This window comes from Podarcis melisellensis (assembly GCF_964234715.1).
Source record: "Podarcis melisellensis genome assembly, chromosome: 10".
NCBI classification, from domain to species: domain Eukaryota; kingdom Metazoa; phylum Chordata; class Lepidosauria; order Squamata; family Lacertidae; genus Podarcis; species Podarcis melisellensis.
In genome coordinates, this window is record NC_138542.1 from 9,922,609 (window position 1) to 9,943,767 (window position 21,159).

Genomic DNA, 21,159 nt, shown 5'->3' on the forward strand with positions numbered 1-21,159 from the left:
TGACCCGGAAGCTGTACGCCGGCTCCCTTGGCCAATAAAGCAAGATGAGTGCCGCAACCCCTAATGGTCAGGGGTCCCTTTACCTTTATCATGGAGGTTTAGAAATGCTACAGAGACAGAATACTTGGGCTATAAAGTATATATCAAAGAATGAGAATGTTGGGATTTGGCAAATAATTCTCTGTGCTCCCCAGTAATAATTTGTGAATTGTATTTATTTCTAAAAATCATCTAGAAGCTAAAAGCAGAGAACACTAAAATACAGCCATTAAAATATAATAAAAAAACCCGGTAAGAGGAAGTTTGAGGCAAATGCCTGCATGAGTAAAATTAAGTTTTTACATCATTTCAAAAAGTTGTGAGTGTATTCAAGTAGCCCCAGAGTAATGTTCTTACAAGTCCCTGGTAAACAAACACTGAATGCTGAACTGGAACATTCAAAAAGGAAAACAAAGGTTTCTTGCACAATCAAATCCTAACTTGGAAGGCAAGATTAGGTCTTCTCACAAAGACGTGTTCAAACTAGGAACTGTCTACCACTTTGGAACCCCTGTGCTATGGTCCCAGTCTTCGTTTGCCAAGAATCATCTCAAAATCCTTAACTAAATATTTCCAGTGACTATCAAGGAGGCTTAAACAAATCTTAGTAACTATAAAAAGTAAAGAAAAAGTCTATTAAGTTTTTAAACATTGGGTGGTAGCCCTACCACAGAAAAGCTTGCTTTAGCTACAGCTCCTCCACCCAGAATGCACAGGGTTGCCTACCTGCAAAGGTCACAATGGTAGTTAGGGAGAGAGTATGGATAACTCTTAGTGAGGGAAAAAGACTAAGCGAGGAGCCTCCAGTGTCACCAAGTAGAGGAGCTTTGCTGTTCCCTGGAGGGTAAGATTAGCATTTGGAAGGGAAAACGGTCAAGGATGCCATCATTGTCCTTTTAAAGCCAATAACTTCATTTTTGAGCAGGAGGATCAAAGAATTGACTACATAGACCTGTGATATGTCTTAAAATCCTTTATGGAATGAGTTGGGAGAATCTGATGTACAGCTGACCTCTCACATCAATCCACAGAAGTGGTTGGTTGGAACATAAACACAGCGGCTTCTTTTTTTTGCAGTGAGAGCAGAAAGCATTATTTGATCTGTTCATTTTGTGTCCCTGTTGATTCTACAAGGGAGACGTTGGACTGGAAGCGACTGAATGGGGAACATGTAATTCTATTGTTCCTGAAAGAAGAATTTCACTGAGAGTAATGATGGCAGATTCCCTAGTATTTCCTATTTGAGATTTGCTTTCTTCACAGAGGCTATTTAAGTCTAGCGTATGGTCTAGGGGGTGCCCTAGTTTGGCTGCAGGGACGCAGGTGGCACTGTGGTCTAAACCACTGAGCCTTGGGCTTGCCGATCAAAAGGTCAGCGGTTTGAATCCCCATGACGGGGTGAGCTCCCGTTGCTCAGTCCCAGCTTCTGCCAACCTAGCAGTTCAAAAGCACGCCAAAAAGTGCAAGTAGATTAATAGGTACCGCTCCGGCAGGAAGATAAGTGGTGTTTCCATGCGCTGCTCTGGTGTCGGTGTTCGTTGTGCCAGAAAGCAACGTCATGCTGGCCACATGGCCCGGAAAAACTGTCTGCGGAGCGGACAAACGCCGGCTCCCTCGGCCTGTAAAGCGAGATGAGAGCCACAATCCCAGAGTCGTTCGTGACTGGACTTAACTGTCAGGGGTCCGTTTACCTTTACCTAGTTTGGCTGAGAAGATGAAAACAAGTTTAATTTAAAAGCAGTGATGGATTTATATCACATTTCTCTCATAACTGTAACTGGCACATGATAGCTTATCATTTATAGCATCTATCAGTGATATTGCTGCTGGTCTATTACAGCCAGGTTTCAATGGATTGTCATAATTTGACATGTTATAAAAACCAGACATGAGATGCTACCTAAGCTGGTTGTCTAAATTATTCTCAGCAGAATGCCCTGGAACCTATTTTCTATTCCTAAACTCAACTGTAGCCCATATGAAACAATAATAGCTTACCTCTGTGCACCCGAAAGAAATGATAATAGCAGAGAGAAAATAGGAGGTAGAAAGAAAAACTGCTTTCCTTTGAAGAGAGAACGCAGCTAAGGATAAGCTGGAAGAGCTTGAGAAATGGCAGGATCAGTAAAACATGGCTGGGACATCCTTGGCTTTCACTGGTTTTGTATAACTATAAGAAATCACAAACCAGCTTCAACACATCTGGGATTGAAGGGAAGGGTTTTAAGGCTGAGGGAATAGATCTGAACTCTGGACAGGGCCAGCTCTACCATTAGGAAATGTGAGGTAGCTGCCTCAGGCGGCAAGAAAGCTTGCCCGCAGCCTGTAAACTTTCCTATTGCTCTCAAGTGGCTGGAGAATCCTGTCCTGTAGTCAGAACTGAAGTAGGATTATGAAGCTGAAGTAGGTAGGTGGGTGGGAACACGCTACCTCGTCCTTCACACAAAGTGTAATGAGATGGTCCTTACAAGAATTAATTACTGAACAGAACACAACTTTAATGTGGAGTTTTCACTGAAAAGGAAACTCTGCATTTTGCTACATTCACATTGGTGTACAGTGGTACCTCAGGTTAAGTACTTAATTCGTTCCGGAGGTCCATTCTTAACCTGAAACTGTTCTTAACCTGAAGCACCACTTTAGCCTATGGGGCCTCCTACTGCCGCCACGCCGCGGGAGCACAATTTCTGTTCTCATCCTGAAGCAACGTTCTTAACCTGAGATAATATTTCTGGGTTAGCGGAGTCTGTAACCTGAAGCGTATATACCCGAGGTACCACTGTATTGGGATTTCATGGTCAAAATCACAGGATTCTGAGTTCATGGCAAAAGTGGTTGTGGCGCTGCTGTGCTTGGAGCCCAGCTCAGTCCATGTCTGTTCAGAAATGTCCCCCTGATTTCCAAAGGAGTTAGTAAAACTGGGCTCCTATGTGCCTTTACCTGGGAAGTGATTTAAAATAAGCAAGCATAACACTGGGCTGCCCAGATGTGTTTTCTGAATTCTGCTAAGAAGGCTTAGCAAAAAAGAAGTATGATTTCTCTCAAGGAAAGTACGGTCTCTTTTAAAGCAGCAGTAATATAAATATAAGGAATGCGGGTGGCGCTGTGGGTTAAACCACAGAGCCTAGGACTTGCTGATCAGAAGGTCGGCGGTTCGAATCCCTGCGATGGGGTGAGCTCCTGTTGCTCGGTCCCTGCTCCTGCCAACTTAGCAATTTTAAAGCACGGCAAAGTGCAAGTAGATAAATAGGTACCACTCCAGCGGGAAGGTAAACGGCGTTTCCGTGCGCTGCTCTGGTTTGCCAGAAGCGGCTTAGTCATGCTGGCCACATGACTGTGGAAGCTGTACGCCGGCTCCCTTGGCCAATAAAGAAAGATGAGTGCCGCAACCCCAGAGTCGGTCACGACTGGACCTAATGGTCAGGGGTCCCTTTACCTTTACCTACCACTTTGGCTAATGGGGCCTCCCGCTGCCGCCACGTTCTCATCCTGAAGCAAAGTTCTTAACCCGAGGTAATATTTCTGGGTTAGTGGAGTCTGTAACCTGAAGCGTCTATAACCTGAAGTGTCTGTAACCTGAGGTACCACTGTAATAACAATCTACCTATCATAAAGTGCATTTTTAAATATTTGGCTGTATGTGTAGTCTCTCTGCACCTTTCACTGGAAGCAGAGTTTCAGTTATTCAATCTTTCTCAGTTTGCAGGATTACTGCAAAGCAGTGGAGCAACAATGACAGGATGAACCGGCTTCATATAGAAAGAAAATCGTTCCTGGTACCTATAAACGAAGAGGGAAAACATGAAGGAGAAAATCGTTAGTGTTTGCAAATCATTTTCGTTTTGTCTTACTAATTACAGCAAAAAAATGATTTTAAGTTAGTAAGTAAAAAATGGATTTCAAGATCTCCTTTACATAGCTAGGGTATCGATGGATCAAAGTGCTCCAAATTAATATTTTTAGAAATGACCCCCAAATATGGTGACATGACCTTATACACTGCTTTATGTCCCAACTTCCTGTGAAATGGGTTTCCACAGAGGTGATCGGGGAGCCCAAATCCATGCATGTTTACTCCAAAGTAAGTTTTGCTGACTCCTGTACTCTCCCAGGTAATAATAATAATAATAATAATAATAATAATAATAATAATAATAATATAATGATTTTTATATTTATACCCCGCCCACCCCAGCCAAGACTGGGCTCAGGGCAGCTAACACCCGATACAAAACAATTGATCGAAATACAACTTAAAAAACAAGATTAAAATACAACATAAATACATTAATACATTAAGATGCAGACTCCTTTCAGTGGAAACTCAAATCAAAAACTTTTTGGGGGATAAAAATGTCAAGTCTTTACCAAGGCTAGCTATCCAGACTGGTCCTACATGGGCCAGAAAAAAGCCAGGGAAGTCTCCAAATAGGAGTTCCATCACAGAAGGAGAAAGGAATAATAATAATAATAATAATACCCCACCCACTCTGGGCGGCTTCCAACAAAATATTAAAATACAGTAATGCATCAAACATTAAAAACTTCCCTAAACAGGGCTGCCTTTGGATGTCTTCTAAAAGTCTGGTAGTTGTTGTTCTCTTTGACATCTGGTGGGAGGGCATTCCACAGGGAGGGCGCCACTACCGAGAAGGCCCTCTGCCTGGTTCCCTGTAATTTGGCTTCTTGCAGTGAGGGAACCGCCAGAAGGCCCTTGGCACTGGACCTTAGTGTCTGGCTAGAATGATGGGGGTGGAGATGCTCCTTCAGGTATACTGGGCCAAGGCTGTTTAGGGCTTTAAAGGTCAGCACCAACACTTTGAGTTGTGCTCAGAAACGTACTGGGAGCCAATGTAGGTCTTTCAAGACCAGTGTTATGTGGTAAGTATGCATAGGATTTCGCCCCCTTCATAAGAGCACATCTGAGTGAGCGGGTGGCTGCCCACTGATGGAAATAGGATGCATGGATGAGATATTACAGTTTCATGTAAAGGAAATCTTATGTTCTTACATTAATCATGTATGCTCAACAGAGAACCACAGTCGAAACTGGTTCTCTGACGCATGAAACTACATGATGCACAACTTTGTCATCTTGCTCCCAGCTACTGCCCCTGGGCACCAGTTTCAAAACCAGAAGGCCATTGTGTTGTTATTATCACCCACAAAACTCCGAAGTAAGGGCACAAAGCATCACCCTCACTCTGACTTAGCTTCAGACATTATCACCCTGGCAATATGAAGCCATATCAGAGGGAGGGTAATAGGCCTGTCCTCTGTAGTTTTAGGTTTGTTTGCTATATATATATATATATATATTTGAGGTAAAAAGGTGGCATTTACCAGCAGTCCTATAATGCAATTACTGTTCACCTCAAATTTTGCCCTTGTTTGTGCCACCCAGAATCACTGAAATGCCCCTTTCAGCACTGCTGAGTCCCCAAACAGTCTGTACCTTTAAAAGCACATTTAGATGCACATCTCATGTAACATGTGTTAAAGATTTTAGGAAGATACCCAGAGTTCTTTAAAAACTGTAGTCTTTGTTGAAGGTGCAGCTGTGTCTGTTGGTTTGTGATCTTAAGTCATTTTACTTCCTGGTAGTGTATTCTTTCTGTTTGTTAGGAGGAATCTTACCGATGGGCTACTGTAAAAGATCCCATGTTCAGTGGTGCAGGCATAAATTAACGCAGTATTATTATGTCGCATAAATAAAACACTACCTCATGGATTGTTTCTCAGGTTTCCTTTTATTCTGTTCTTATTGTCCCTCTAACAGGATTGGCAAAGCCTGAACTCCCATCTCAAAAATTCCTGAAAATCGCTTTAGACAATTGCCTTCCTGTAGTTTCGTGCCACCAGGGACTGTTTCCTGGTATGTCTCCAGCAACTATGTGTTCAAGAAATGTATGGGGAGTTGGGTCAGAAAGGTTGATTCGTGCTTTGAGTGTATTCTGACAGGAAATCCAAACAAAAATAATATGGGTATTTGAAGGAAAATTGGACACGGGCGCCAATTATAGGGGGTGGAAGGGGCTTCAGCCCCCTCAATATTTCTGGGCAGGGGGCCAAGCCCCCCCCAATAATGAGGGGGCCATTGTGGGCAGAGGCTAGAACCTCGAGAGCAATTCTGTTATTAAAGTCAAACCAAAGTTCACGGTTAGTCCAGACTGGCCCCAGGATGTTAGCTTGGAGGTGCAGCTGAAATAACTGGGGGGGGGGTGTATTTCTTGTCTACGTTTGCAAGGATTGTTAATTCAGGATTATAATCCCTCAAATGATCTTGGCGTCAACTCCTGGTTCAGCTTCTGCTCACATGGAATGTTCCTCACTGTAAAGGCATTTTCTGCCGAATTCTCTCCTGCAGCAACATTCCAAGAGAGAGGAGAAAAGCTCAATAAAGCCTTTTTCTTTGTGGGCAGAGACTTAAGAGTATATGTGGGCAGAGTTTTAAGAGCAAGCCCTAACACCTGGGTGTTAAAGGGCTCATTGCCATTATTTTTGGCTAACTTTACTGGAGAATAAATGGGTTGAGTGTTGTAATAAACTGGCTGTGTGTTTAAGTGGCATTTATACAGTGTTCAAAACTCTAGTTTGATTTTACAATGGTGCCCCGCAAGACGAATGCCTTGCAAAACGAAAAACGCACAAGATGAAAGGGTTTTTCGGTTTTTGTGTCGCTTCGCTAGACGATTTTCCCTATGGGCTTGCTTCGCAAGACAAAACATCTTGCGAGTTCTTTTCCTTTTTCTTAAAGCCACTAAGCCATTAATAGCCGCTAAGCCGCTAAGCCGTTAATAGCCGCTAAGCCGATAATAGCCGTGCTTCGCAAGACGAAAAAAAACCCACAAGACAAGAGACTCACAGAACGGATTAATTTCGTCTTGCGAGGCACCACTGTATTTAATTTGATGTTCTTCCCTCTTAAAACGGGAGCAAGTTTTCAGTGCTGACTGATGTACGTTTCTTCAGCTGTGGCATTTTTATGATAGGTCTGGTGTAAGGTTACCAGATGTCCCCGTTTCCTGGGGAAAGTCCCTGGATTAACAAATCAGTCCCCTGACAAAATCCATCTATTTAGTAGGAAGTTAAAAAGTGTCCCCTGATTCATTGAAAAAAAGTCTGGTAACCTTAGTCTGGTGGCATCAGCACCTGGTGTGGGATAACCAGCCTCATATAACCAACATGCTTAAGTCTAAGTAATGCATGAAGGGGTTAATGCCATAGAGAAAGCTGTCCTGCCAGGCTTTGCTAGGTCACTGTGGAAGGAAGGTAATTAAGCCTTTGTTTCCCTTCCATTTACCTGTGAAGCTCAGCGTCTAAAGAGGTTGGAGCTGGTTGCTCCAAATTCAGACCACACAGCTCTAACAACTCTTTATTGTATTCCTGTACCAATAATTTAGGAACTTACCACCACTTTAAATAAATTTTATTGCCTGTGTTTTCTGACTGATGTATTGAAAACACATGAATCTGACATTTGGAGGGTTTGTAAGTACACCATTTTTAGCTCACCAAATGTGTGGTCTTTTTTTTCTATGCTAGGGGAAGAGGGAAACTTTTTGAAGGAACTTTGTTGTTGTTGTTTAGTCGTTTAGTTGTGTCCAACTCTTCGTGACCCCATGGACCAGAGCTGGACCATAAAGAAGGCTGATCACCGAAGAATTGATGCTTTTGAATTATGGTGCTGGAGGAGACTCTTGAGAGTCCCGTGGACTGCAAGAAGATCAAACCTATCCATTCTTAAGGAAATCAGCCCTGAGTGCTCACTGGAAGGACAGATCCTGAAGCTGAGGCTCCAATACTCTGGCCACCTCATGAGAAGAGAAGACTCCCTGGAAAAGACCCTGATGTTGGGAATGATGGGGGGCGCAAGTAGAAGGGGACAACAGAGGATGAGATGGTTGGACAGTTTTCTCGAAGCTACCAGCATGAGTTTGACTAAACTGCGGGAGGCAGTGGAAGACAGGAGTGCCTGGCGTGCTCTGGTCCATGGGGTCACGAAGAGTCGGACACGACTAAACGACTAAACAACAACAACAGAGTTCCTTCAAAAAGGGCACATTTTAAAGGTTTCATAACTTAGATTTCTACTCTTTACTTTGCTGCATATTTTGTGATTTTAATTTTCTGCTGGGGCTCAACCACCAAAGAGCACTTGCCCCAAACCTGGCTTTTTGCTGATTTTGTTCTTTGATGTGGCATACCACCTTGATATATTCTTATGTAAGTGTAGATGATAAAGAGGTAAATAAGGGAAAGGGATAAAAATAAATAAATAAATAACTTGATGCTGAAATACTAGGCTAAATTGTTCTGTCTTGTCTGGGAATAATTTTTAGCTCTCAGCACAGCTTATAAATGGCAAAGGTGTATGTGAATGGGGTCTACAAAAGAAGCTTTGTACTGACTGAATAACCATTTTTGTATTTTCCTTGTTTATTTTGGTAATGTGATATTTTCTTTATACTTTTAGAGCTGACCCCGAGGACTGTGGAAGAGTTGCCTCCTCCCCCCAAAATAGACAAATACAAACTTGCAAGATTTTTAACAGAGAAGGCCATCAGGGTATATGTGACTAGAAACAGTTTTTTTATCCAAAGTATTTATTGGTTGTACTGTATTGTTAGCATGCGTATAACAAATTTGCTTCAACAAATATGGTACCATGGATTCTGAAAGAGGAAGAAAGCGGAATGCATCCAACAAACAAAAAAAGGGAAGATTCTAAAAAAATCAATTGCTTGAAACTCAAAAGAACACGTAGCAGCACTTTGCAAATAATAAATATTTCCCAATTTTTCAGTTTACGTCTGGAGACATAACCTCCCTGTCTCTGAGAGTCAAGAAAAAGTTTCAAAGTTTGTTCCAGTTTGCTAATGTTCTTTGGAACCCGAATGTCTGATGGGGCTCCCACGGCATCCGATTGGCTGCAGGAGCTTCCTGCAGCCAATCGGAAGATGCACCTTGGTTCACGAACGATTTGGAAGTCAAACAGACTTCCGGAACGGATTCTGTTTGACTTCCGAGGTACCACTGTACTTGCACCGATGGCTACGGTACAGAAAAGCTTCAGGGCCTGGCATTCCTGCTATTGCCAAACATTTGAAAACATGAGGCTCTTCCCTTTCTACAGCTGACAAAGAGAGAAAGATCTCTGTTACACGTGCAACTCCTGCTCAAAGGATAATATAGCATCCATAGGACTGCATCATGGGGATTTTCCTCACACCTTTTGATGTACAGTGGTACCTCTGGATGTGAACGGGATCCGTTCTGGAGCCCTGTTCACATCCTGAAGCGAACGTAACACATGACTACGTGTCTGTGCGTGCGCGGGTCGTGTTTCACCACTTCCGCGTGATGTCATTTTGAGCGTCTGCACATGCGCGAGTGACGAAACCCGGAAGTAACGCATTCCATTACTTCCGGGTCACTGCAGAGTGCAACCTGAAAATGCTTAACCTGAAGCGTATTAATCCCGAGGTATGACTGTAATTCGCAGCCCCGATTCAAAACATGGCTCTTTTGAGAAATAGGAAGCGCTGCTGGTGACGTGAGTGAGATCCTTTCTTCAAATACCACTCTCCTAGTTTACATTGCCCCCCTCCCCATACCCTGAAGTGACATTTGGACCTGAAGGAGGAAATCATCCAGGTACTTAAATGTTCCCACTTCAGAGTGAATTTCAATTTGTGGGTGGCTTTTAGATTAGGGAATAACAAGGGGAGAAGAGGCTAACCATCTCTCAGTGCCACTTTGCTGACATTTAAAGCAGCTGTGTAGGCAAGCTTGGCTCCAGGTTTCAGGGGGCTTTACTATGCTGCTGCTCTGAGGGGAAATTTTCGTTGTCACTGCCCATGATGCCCTGGGCTGATGTATTGTTGCTCCATTGTGGGCAATTGCAACGATGGCCTCTCAACAGTGCTGCACAGAGGAGCCCTAGAAAATGGTTTCCAGCGCCAGCGCCAACATCTCACTGACTCATGCAAGACTCTTCCCAGTTGCTGGAGGGGGAAAAGGGAACATTCTGGGATCGAATCATAAGCTGGCATGGCTTCTGTAATTCAGGGGTGTCCTGGGAAAAGGAGGACAGTTAAATACAGTGGTACCTCAGGTTAAGTACTTAATTCGTTCTGGAGGTCCGTTCTTAACCTGAAACTGTTCTTAACCTGAAGCACCACTTTAGCTAATGGGGCCTCCTCCTGCTGCTGCGCCACCGGAGCACGATTTCTGTTCTCATCCTGAAACAAAGTTCTTAACCTGAAGCACTATTTCTGGTTTATCGGAGTGTGTAACCTGAAGCGTATGTAACCTGAAGCGTATGTAACCCAAGGTACCACTGTATTATGCAATGAGGCTTCCAACAGCTGTCCAAGGAGGTGGATGCCAAATTGCTAAAAAATAAAATAAAATATAGGGATTCTAAATTGCTAAAAAATGAAACTGTGGGAGCTGTCCATCAGAGATCTCTTCCATCTTGTCTGCTCTGAGCCTGAAAGGCATTTGCCTGTGATTTCAGGAAAAGAGAATTTTTACAATCTGCGGACCTTATCCGGTAATCCGTGCAGCTTTAAGGAAGAGAGGCTGGGTAGAGAGAAAGCACACCGTTAAAGGCGACATTCCGGACCACAAAGAGGAAGGGAATGACGCTGAACGCGTTGTCAAATCTGGTAAGAGCCCTTCAAATGTCATTAACCCTTTCGAATACTTCCCCCTGCTTTTTATCTGTGCAGAAATTGGCATATAAATATGAGAAATAAACATGCAAGTTTATATTTCCCTGATTTGACCTTTAGGGGAAAAAATTATTGTGGGTACCTTGGTAGTTCATAATGGTTTAACTTAATTATCATGGGGAAAGGGAGAATTCTTTGCATGCTTTTGCATATTTCTTTCTTTCTCACAGACAAGAGTTGCCTGTCTTCAAGTTTCCCATAACCATGCTTTTTTTTCCTATTAAAACAAAGTTTAGGGGTACTCTCATTTTCCTACTCATATTGAAATACTGCCCCTCAATGAGGCCAAACTTAGATTCACAAAATGTTTAGGGGTCTGCGTACCCCTCCGCCCCCCCAGGAAAAAAGCACTGCCCATAGCTATTTCTTTAGCTACTGCGATGTCACAGAATGCTCACAAACATTCTAGCTAGCGAAAGAGAAGGCTCACGCACGAAATGTTAAAAATCTGCACAGGTGAAAAAAGAGCCAGTGGACAGGACATGTTTGTGGAAAGAAAGGGATTTCAGTTCTTAATTCAGATGAGTTTTGTACTGTGAAACTAGACTTCTCCCATGCTTAATACATGTTGGGCGTCAGTTTGCCTCAACACTACAGTGTGGTAACTATTTCTCCCATCCAATTTGAAAACCTTCATTTTTATCGCAGAGATGAAGAATCACATGGTGGTCAGTCACTCAGTTCAAGGAGAAAGGAAGCTTAGCTAGGGCTGCCATATTTCAAAAAGTGAAAATCTGGATGCAAAAATCTCCCCCCACCCAATAGTTTTTGAGCTTTTTTAAATTTATTTTTAGTAAATCTGCCAAAAAACCAACAATTCTGACATGGGTTGCCATATAGGCAGGGGTCAGCCATTTTTTTCAGCAGAATGAGTTGCTAACTGTAAAATGGGACTAATAAACTGGATTAGAAATGGCCACAACTTTATTGTTTACAGATATAGGTGGAATTTTGGCTCAGGAATTGGGTAATTAATTAATTTTTAAAAGGTAAGGGAACTCAATTCCTATGAGTTCCTGCTCAGTTTAATTTGCTGCAATCTTCTTAACTTGTCTGAAAGCAACACACTGATGATTCCTGTTCTGTTATTTTTCATGGCTCTCTGAAAAGAAAGCAAAACTACTTTGCGCGATGAGGAAGGTCAGATTGCCAATTCAAATGACATCCATGATATAATGGTAAGGTTACAGAGGTAATGAGCGTTCCGGTGAAGCAACCTTTGTGAAATATATATGAAAAATCTGCTCTGGATTTCATTCCCCTGGTTTTCCATACACCTCTCCACTGCTGGGCAACATATTTTGGCCATGGGCAAGCTTCATCCTCATTGGGCTGTTTGTGAGGTTCCGCCTCCTTCAGGCTCCCCCTGAAAGATTTTGCAGTTCCCCCAAAACTTCAAAGCCACCACAGCCATGTGAGATGTAGCAAGGACCATTTTGTCTGGATGGGTTGACTGGAGCATTTATCACCTCATTTCCAATTGCATACTGGCAGTCTTCTCATGGGGGACGCCAAGCTGTGGGTTAAACCACAGACCTAGGGCTTGCCAATCAGAAGGTCGGCAGTTCGAATCCCCGCAATGGGGTGAGCTCCTGTTGCTTGGTCCCTGCTCCTGCCAACCTAGCAGTTCAAAAGCACGTCAAAGTGCAAGTAGATAAATAGGTACCGCTCCGGCGGGAAGGTAAACGCTGTTTCCGTGCGCTGCTCTGGTTCGCCAGAAGCGGCTTAGTCATGCTGGCCACATGACCCGGAAGCTGTATGGTGGCTCCCTCGTCCTATAGAGCGAGATGAGCGCCGCAACCCCAGAGTTAGTCACGACTGGACCTAATGGTCAGGGGTCCCTTTAGCTTTACCTTACCTTACCCAGATGTTTAGAAAGTCTGCATGAGTTTTAATTTGTTTCAGTCTATGCTATGGTGGTTTTTAACTTTCTGTATAAAGGGCTACCTTTGAAGGTGACCCAGAAATTACAACTAATCCAGAATGCGGCAACTAGACAGGTGACTGGGAGTGGCTGCCGAGACCACATAACACCGGTCCTGAAAGACCTACATTGGCTCCCAGCACAATTCAAAGGGTTGGTGCTGACCTTTAAAGCCCTAAATGGCCTTGGCCCAGTATACCCGAAGGAGCATCTCCACCCCCATCATTTAGCCCAGACACTGAGGTCCAGCTCCGAGGGCCTTCTGGTGGTTCCCTCCCTGCGAGAAATGAGGTTACAGGGAAGCAGGCAGAGGGTCTTATCGGTAGTGGCACCCGCCCTGTGGAATGCCTTCCCATCAGATGTCAAGGAAATAAACAACTATCTGACTTTTAGAAGACATCTGAATGTGTGATGCTTTATTGTGTTTTTAAATATTCTGTTGGGAGCCGCCCAGAGTGGCTGGAAAAACCCAGCCAGGTGGGCGGGGTATAAATAATTTCTTATTAATATGAAATTCTGGTGGTAACTTTTTGCGATAATTTTATTATCTTTTTTTGTAAACCGCTTTGATGTTTTTTCATTTCATTTTCATTTCACTTTTAATTTGTATATTGCTGAGGAAACAACAATCAAGAGGCATATAAATTTTTATAAAATAAATAAATATTGGGTTAATAGGATAGGAGTTTCCTGGTGGAATCATAATGCAGTCTTCTTTGGGCCAGTCTAGGTTGGTAAGAAATGAAGAAACTACCTTTTACTGGACGATAAAAAAGGATGCTGTCGATTACTATAATCTCCACATTGATCAGATGCTGAACCATTATGCAAGAACTGGCTCCTTTACAACTAAAGTAAGTAGTGTCAATTACAGCAGCGGCTGACTTCTGGTATCAGAACTGTAAAGAAAGCAACGTGTGGGATTTTCTGTGCAAGAAAAGCAGTCTTGTAGCCGAATCGGTGCTTTCTACCCCGCACATCGTTTTGGAATTTTATGAATTCCAAAAAAATCCACCCATTTTGTCAGAAACGACCCCCAGCAATAAAGAAAGCTCAGCATTGGTATTGATTAGGGAACACATCCTAATTGTGTGAGCTTTGATTTCTTACACTTATTACTGATCAATACCACTTACAAGATAAAAAGCAGCTGGGGAGAACCTCTGCTTTCATCTTGTTTAGAAGGATTGTATTGTTCCACCCAGGTTCTTGCAGAGCGCAAGCTGGCACTTCCACCTCCTTTCTGATTTTCTCCAATGCTTGCCACATTTTCCTTGCAGGATTTTATATTTTATAAGGTATCTACTGAATGAATGAATGAATGAATGAATGAACTTTATTACGGTATCAGACCAGGTTTAAAAAGCATATAGATAAAATAGCAGTTAGGATTTTTTTTAACCGATAAGGCATAGGATAAAACATCTGGATAAAATACAGGATTAGACACGGATAGTGGATGGATAAAAAAACTGATAATGAAAACAAATTAGAACTAAAAACAAACAAGGACACGCAGTTAAAACTGTGGGAGCAAAAGAACTAAAAGATTCGCAGTTAAAACAACTATAAGAGGCTGCAGAGTAAAAGCCTCTTAAATAGAGGACACTCTGTATCTACTGTTAACCGGCCCTTGGCAATCGGCGAGTGCCTTGGTTTAATTCAGGGGTCAGCAAGCTTTTTTTGGAGGGGGCTGGTTCACCGTCCCCCAGACCTGCGAGTGGCAGAGGCTGTCGGCGGTGGTGGAGGGACGAGCAATCTGAAAGGGCTGGCTGGCTCCAGAAAGGCGCTGCCCAAAATGGCGCTCAGCCAGCTCAGCCCAGCCCCCTTCCTCCACTACACAGGTGAAATATACTCGGAGCCCTGTAGTGATTTCATGCTCTTTATTTCAGCTTATAAAACAGTGATTGAATTGCCCCCCAAACCTCAGGCTTTTATATACCGGTACATTATTTACAAAATGAGTCCCGTCTGATTGACTGATTCTGCTTCCCTCCTGGAGCCTGATTGGTCTTTTCCTGCAGGCCAATCAGTTGTTGCATTCTATGATCCTACCAGCCTAATAGGCTGATTACCTTCCTCCTGGAGCCTGATTGGTCTTTACCTGCAGGCCAATCAGTCGCTGCATTCTACGATCCTACCAGCCTAATAGGCTGATTAACTTCCTCCTGGAACCTGATTGGTCTTTTCCTGCAAGCCAACCAGTTGCTGCATTCTAGGTTCCTACTTGCCTATTGTTCTAGGATTCAAGCTTAGTACATAACAGCAGGGCGGGGAGAAGCTAGGAGAAGGGAGGGAGGAGGTGCTGCAATGTGTGAGAGGGAGAGGGGGGGAAATGGCGCCCCCAAAAATGGCAGTGCTGGAAAAAAAAAATGGAAAAAAATAACAAACAGAATCGCCGACCCACAGAATGTCCGCAGGCTGGATCCTGAGGGCATTTGGGCCGGATTTGGCCCATGGACCGTAGTTTGCTGACCCTGGTCTAATTCCTTCCATTGCATCACGGCGCCATGTTTTGGGTCTGGACAGCACCGTTTCCTGAATGGAAACAGAGCCGAAGTGCTTGCTTGCTGGCAAACTCTCTTCCATCCCATTAGGAAATCAGAAATCACCTTGTGTGCCACTTCAATGATGCATAAGGCTCTTACAAATACCGATGCTATTCACTTGACCAATTTCCATTCCTGTCCACAGATAAAACCCGCCAACGGCAGCAATTTTCACCAGAATGCTGCAATTCTATGCATGCTGAATTTATTTGACCCCATCTATACCAATTTGTAAGGGATGCGGGTGGCGCTGTGGTCTAAACCACAGAGCCAAGGGCTTGGTAATCAGAAGGTTGGCGGTTCGAATCCCTGTGACAGGAAGAAGAAGAGTTTGGATTTGATATCCCGCTTTATCACTACCCTAAGGAGTCTCAAAGCAGCTAACATTCTCCTTTCCCTTCCTCCCTCACAACAAACACTCTGTGAGGTGAGTGGGGCTGAGAGACTTCAAAGAAGTGTGACTAGCCCAAGGTCACCCAGCAGCTGCAGGTGGAGGAGCGGGGAATCAAACCCGGTTCACCAGATTACAAGTCCACCACTCTTAACCACTACACCAGACTAGCTCTCAGGGTGAGCTCCCGTTGCTCTGTCCCAGCTCCAGCCAACCTAGCAGTTCGAAAGCACATCAAAGTGCAAGTAGATAAATAGGTACCACTCCAGCGGAAAGGTAAACGGCGTTTCCGTGCGCTGCTCTGGTTCGCCAGAAGCGGCTTAGTCATGCTGGCCACATGATCCGGAAGCTGTATGCCGGCTCCCTTGGCCAATAAAGTGAGATGAGCGCCGCAACCCCAGAGTTGACCATGACTGGCCCTAATGGTCAGGGGTCCCTTTACCTTACACCAAGTTGTATCTTTATCACTAAACTTTGTACATAATTGTCTGTTGTATTATTTAACATTACTTTTAATATATTAGTGGACCTGCGGTGATTTTAGCTTATAAATTTTAATGTCTAATGTTTGAATTTGTATATTAAGGAGTTTTTATAGTTTTCTGCAGATTAGGTCATGTTTTGACAATGTTTTTAAGTTTTGTATCGAACTAGTATATATTTTATTGAATGACGCTGTATACATTGCAGCAGCCTTTGGCTATAAGCAATAAACTTGACTGACTGACTGGCAATTCTCTATGCATGCTGAGTGCATGGTTGGTAGGAGTCATGATGGGTCACGACCCTGCTCCCACCTCCCAAAAACAGCTAGCGTGTTTTTCTGACACCCCTTCCACAGTACTGCTGAAGCCAAGAAGGCCTGGTCATGTAGACTCCCTCAATGGGAACCATATGCAAGCTCCTCTGAGAGAAAGCAGAGTAAAAATGTACCGTATTTTTTGCTCTATAAGACTCACTTTTTCCCTCCTAAAAAGTAAGGGGAAATGTGTGCGCGTCTTATGGAGCGAATGCAGGCTGCGCAGCTATCCCAGAAGCCAGAACAGCAAGAGGGATTGCTGCTTTCACTGCGCAGCGATCCCTCTTGCTGTTCTGGCTTCTGAGATTCAGAATATTTTTTTTCTTGTTTTCCTCCTCCAAAAAGTAGGTGCGTCTAGTGGTCTGGTGCATCTTATAGAGCGAAAAATACGGTAATTAAAAAATGAAGGCTGATCTCATGTGTCCAAAGACTGCAATGGATTGCAGGCAGGAGAAGAATCTCCAGCCCACAAAACTACAGTACCTAATAGAGTAAAGTAAAAAGGGTAAAAGTAAAGGACACCTGGATGGTTATGTCCAGTTGAATTCAACCATTGGGTGTAGTGCTCATCTCCACTTTCAGGCCAAGGGAGTTGGCGTTTGTCCACAGACAGCTTTTCCGGGTCATATGGCCAGCATGACTTAACCACTTCTGGTGCAATGGGACACCGTGGTGGAAGCCAGAGCAAATGGAAACGCCATTTACCTTCCTGCTGCAGTGGTACTGACCGTATTTTTCGGTGCATAAGACGCCCCCATGTATAAGACAAGCCCTATTTTATTTAACCCAAAATTAAGAAATTAATTGTTAGCTTTTTTTGGGGGGGGGGTAGGTCACTTCCGCCAAGCGCTCACCCGCCTGCCCACCACCGCCGATCGCTTCCCACAGCCACTGCCGATCGCACACCTCGCCAATTGTTTCGCCGCCACCAACAGACCACCTGCCCACTTGCCACAGCCGCCAATCACCTGCCCGCCTCGCTACAGCCAATCGCCTGCAGACCTTGCTGCAGCCCCCAGTCACCTGCCCAATCGCTGCTGCCAATCTTCTGCTTACTGCTGCCATTAATCACACGTCCCCCCTCTGCATTCACTATCTGAAGACAACAGCCAATTCTTGCCATCGTCTTATACACAGAAAAATACTGTATTTATCTACTTGTGCTGGGGTGCTTTCAAACTGCTAGGTTGGCAGGAGCTGGGACAGAGCAACGGGAGCTCACTCCGTAAGCAGACTTAGAACATATATCATTTTTACACATTTGGAGAGAGGCAAGATTGTTTTCTTAGAATCACAGAATCCTTCCTTTTTCTTTTGACTTGCACGTGTCTGTTAAAGCAACCAACCTCAGGTAATACCCTTGTTTTATTTAAAGATTGGGCTTTGTTTGCATATGAGGAATTTGCCATGGTATGTGTCAGCCAATCCAAACGCTTTCTTCCCTCGGTGTTACGGCATTTGCATGGACGATGAGAAACTAGATTTTATTGGTGAGTTGCTTTAAATTTCTTTACTTTCGGTCTTGGGAATGTGGCACAGTTTTAGCCTCGATGGGCAGAAATGTTCTATATGCTTACTTTAAAACATGCACAGTTATTTTCCTTTGGGGGGGGGGCAGGCTCAGTGACTCATGCAGGCCATCCATGAACAGTGCTGGATTTAGGTATAAGCTAGCTAAATAAATAAATAAGCACGGGTGGCGCTGTGGTCTAAACCACAGAGCCTAGGGCTTGCCAATCAGAAGGTAGGCGGTTCGAATCCCTGCGACGGGGTGAGCTTCCATTGCTCGGTTCCAGCTCCTGCCAACCTAGCAGTTTGAAAGCATGTCAAAGTGCAAGTAGATAAATACATACCACTCCGGTGGGAAGGTAAATGGCGTTTCTGTGCGCTGCTCTGGTTCTCCAGAAGCGGCTTAGTCATGCTGGCCACATGACCCGGAAGCTGTACGCCGGCTCCCTCGGCCAATAAAGCGAGATGAATGCCGCAACCCCAGAGTCGTCCGCGACTGGACCTTATGGTCAGGGGTCCGTTTACCTTTAAACAAGCTATAGCTCAGGGCCCCACTCTCTTGAGGCCCCCCCCCCAAAAAAAAATTAAAGGGAAAAAATCCTGGATGTACATTTCCAAAATATAAGATAAAAAACAAATAAAATAAAACCTACATACAGCAACAGTGTTTTGTGTTGTGTAGGCTCCTATTTGGGACACAGGTGGCGCTGTGGGTTAAAGCCTCAGCGCCTAGGACTTGCTGATCGAAAGGTCGGCGGTTCGAATCCCTGCTGCGGGGTGTGCTCCCGCTGCTCGGTCCCAGCGCCTGCCAACCTAGCAGTTCGAAAGCACCTCCGGGTGCAAGTAGATAAATAGGGACCGCTTACCAGCGGGAAGGTAAACGGCGTTTCCGTGTGCAGCTCTGGCTCACCAGAGCAGCGATGTCACACTGGCCATGTGACCCGGAAGTGTCTCCGGACAGCGCTGGCCCCTGGCCTCTTAAGTGAGATGGGCGCACAACCCCAGAGTCTGTCAAGACTGGCCCGTACGGGCAGGGGTACCTTTACCTTTACCTAGGCTCCTATTTGTTATGTGCAAATGGCTTTAGATACCTATAAGGTCCATAAATGACCATATAGCATATGTTCAACACAAAAAAGCGTCAATTTGGTGTTGACAAAGGACACCTGGACATATAAAGGGGTTATAAAGGGCCCCATTACCTTCAGTAGTTTAGGGCCTCATCAAACCTAAATCCGGCCCTGTCCATGAATACAGTTGCAGAACTAAAATTGCCCTGTGGTCATTTAATTGCCACGCTGAGGTTTATGGTTTGGGACACATGCGGGGATTTATGTGGACTTTGTAATGCTCTCACCAAATTCTTACAAAACTCCTCAGGGCTCTGCCATTTAAGTTGTATTGCAATATTAAAGATATGTAATCACTTGAAAGAATCAATTAGGCCTAGGATTAAATTGGGATTAAATATATAAATAAGAAAATTTACAAAAAGAAAAGTAAGGAAATATGATTATGACTGTGATATGGTTTATGAAATAATGATATTGGAAACTGCTACATATAATTACTAAGAAATTCAGATGGAAGAGATTTGAGGAAGCCAAATAATAGGTTTATGAAGATGGATTTTAATTAATTAAGTGATAGTCAAGTGATGATCTGTTGTATTGTATGTTTCATATTCTTTTTTCTTTTTCTTTTACTTCTGTTTCGTTCTTTTTCCTTTATTATTGTCAACTTTTTCTTTTTTCGTTATGTTTATGTATGAAAAATAATAAATATTATTGTAAAAAAAAAAAGTTGTGTTTTGCTTAATGGGACAAAGTCCAAAATAGTATGTCATTTATTTCAGATGACTTCAGGAAAACAGCAGCATCTTCCATAATCAAATGGGTTGTTAATTTACGTATTTCGGGTGATACCTGTAACAGGCTAAGTAAAGAAAATGCTGATACGGAAGATGAGACTTCCACTAAAGGTATTGCTTAGTAGATGTATTAATATTACATTTTTTTAAAAAAATGTTCATTTGACATTGTTGGTGAGTGGAGGGAAAACCTTCAAAAGCCATTGCTAATAGACGAGCTAAGATAAAAAGTTAATTCAGTATTTTTGTGTTCTCTTAAATTTTGATTTAGACTAAGGTTGCTTGCAGATGACCTATTTATTGAGCACTCACCCTGATTTCTTTGCACAAAGTTTGCAGAGGTTTTCTGACATCCACAGTTTATCGTGCATTCATTCTGGTTGGTTTGTGGAGAAGTTATCTGACATTGTGTCATGCAATAGCTAACCGTCTTGGCTGCGAGTCCATTGGTCTTGCTAGCAAGGGATGATGGGAGTTGTAGTCCAAAAACAGCTGGAGACCCAAGGTTGGGAAACACTGCTCTACAGCCGATTGCTTGTTGCTCTCAGTTCTAAGATACAGTGGTACCTTGGTTTAAGAACAGCTTAGTTTATGAACCACTTGGAATAAGAACGCTGCAAATCCGGAAGTAGGTGTTTTGGTTTGTGAACTTTGCCTTGGAATAAGAACATGTTTCGCTTCCTGGTGAGTGTGTTCCATTTGTAAATTGAGTCCCCTGCTGATAATCAGAGGTTTCCTGTTGAGTCTGTCGGCTGTTGAGTCCTGAGCACCCACACAACACAGAGGTGATATTTGGAGCTTTTGTTTTTGCTATTTTGTGTGTGTTTATGGGCAGACTTGTGACTGTGGTGTGTGACTCCGTTTTTGTGGCTGTGTTGAGCCCAGTTCAGCTACTGGTTGATTGTGTGACTGTAGAAATGGATAAAAGCCCCCCATCCAAACAATGGCTATCATCAGTGCACGTAAGGGGAAAAAAATAATTTTAATTTTTATCACCTACAATACTGTCTTATTTATTTTATAGTACAGTACATTGATTATTGCCTTAATTTTATGGATCAATGGTCTTGTTAGATAGTAAAATTCATGTTAAACTGCTGTTTTAGGGGTTGTTTTTCATCGTCTGGAACGGATTAATCCATTTTCCATTACCTCCTATGGGAAAGCATGCCTTGGTTTAAGAATGCTTTGGTTTAAGGACAGGCTTCCGGAATGGATTAAGTTCGTAAACCGAGGTACCACTGTAGTGAAAAAGGGAAACACAAACATGTTTGTTAATGAGAAAGCATTGGTGTCAAAGTATTGGTTTCAGGAGAATATGCACTTTTGATGGAATTGT

General features: G+C 43.5%; 1 protein-coding gene across 2 annotated transcripts in view; it reads left to right on the plus strand.

The window, feature by feature from the left end:
• Positions 1-790: 790 nt before the first annotated feature.
• TTLL8 (tubulin tyrosine ligase like 8) overlaps positions 791-21,159 on the plus strand; it is a 39,262-nt gene continuing 18,893 nt past the window's right edge. For both annotated transcript variants that reach the window (XM_081927681.1, XM_081927680.1), the window contains exons 1-9: positions 791-883; positions 3,739-3,855; positions 5,819-5,914; positions 8,516-8,607; positions 10,562-10,712; positions 11,889-11,956; positions 13,428-13,556; positions 17,817-17,931; positions 19,806-19,931. In XM_081927681.1, coding sequence (XP_081783807.1) covers positions 3,780-3,855; positions 5,819-5,914; positions 8,516-8,607; positions 10,562-10,712; positions 11,889-11,956; positions 13,428-13,556; positions 17,817-17,931; positions 19,806-19,931 — 853 coding nt within the window. In that variant the 5' untranslated portion in view covers positions 791-883; positions 3,739-3,779. The remainder of the gene's footprint in view (positions 884-3,738; positions 3,856-5,818; positions 5,915-8,515; positions 8,608-10,561; positions 10,713-11,888; positions 11,957-13,427; positions 13,557-17,816; positions 17,932-19,805; positions 19,932-21,159) is intronic.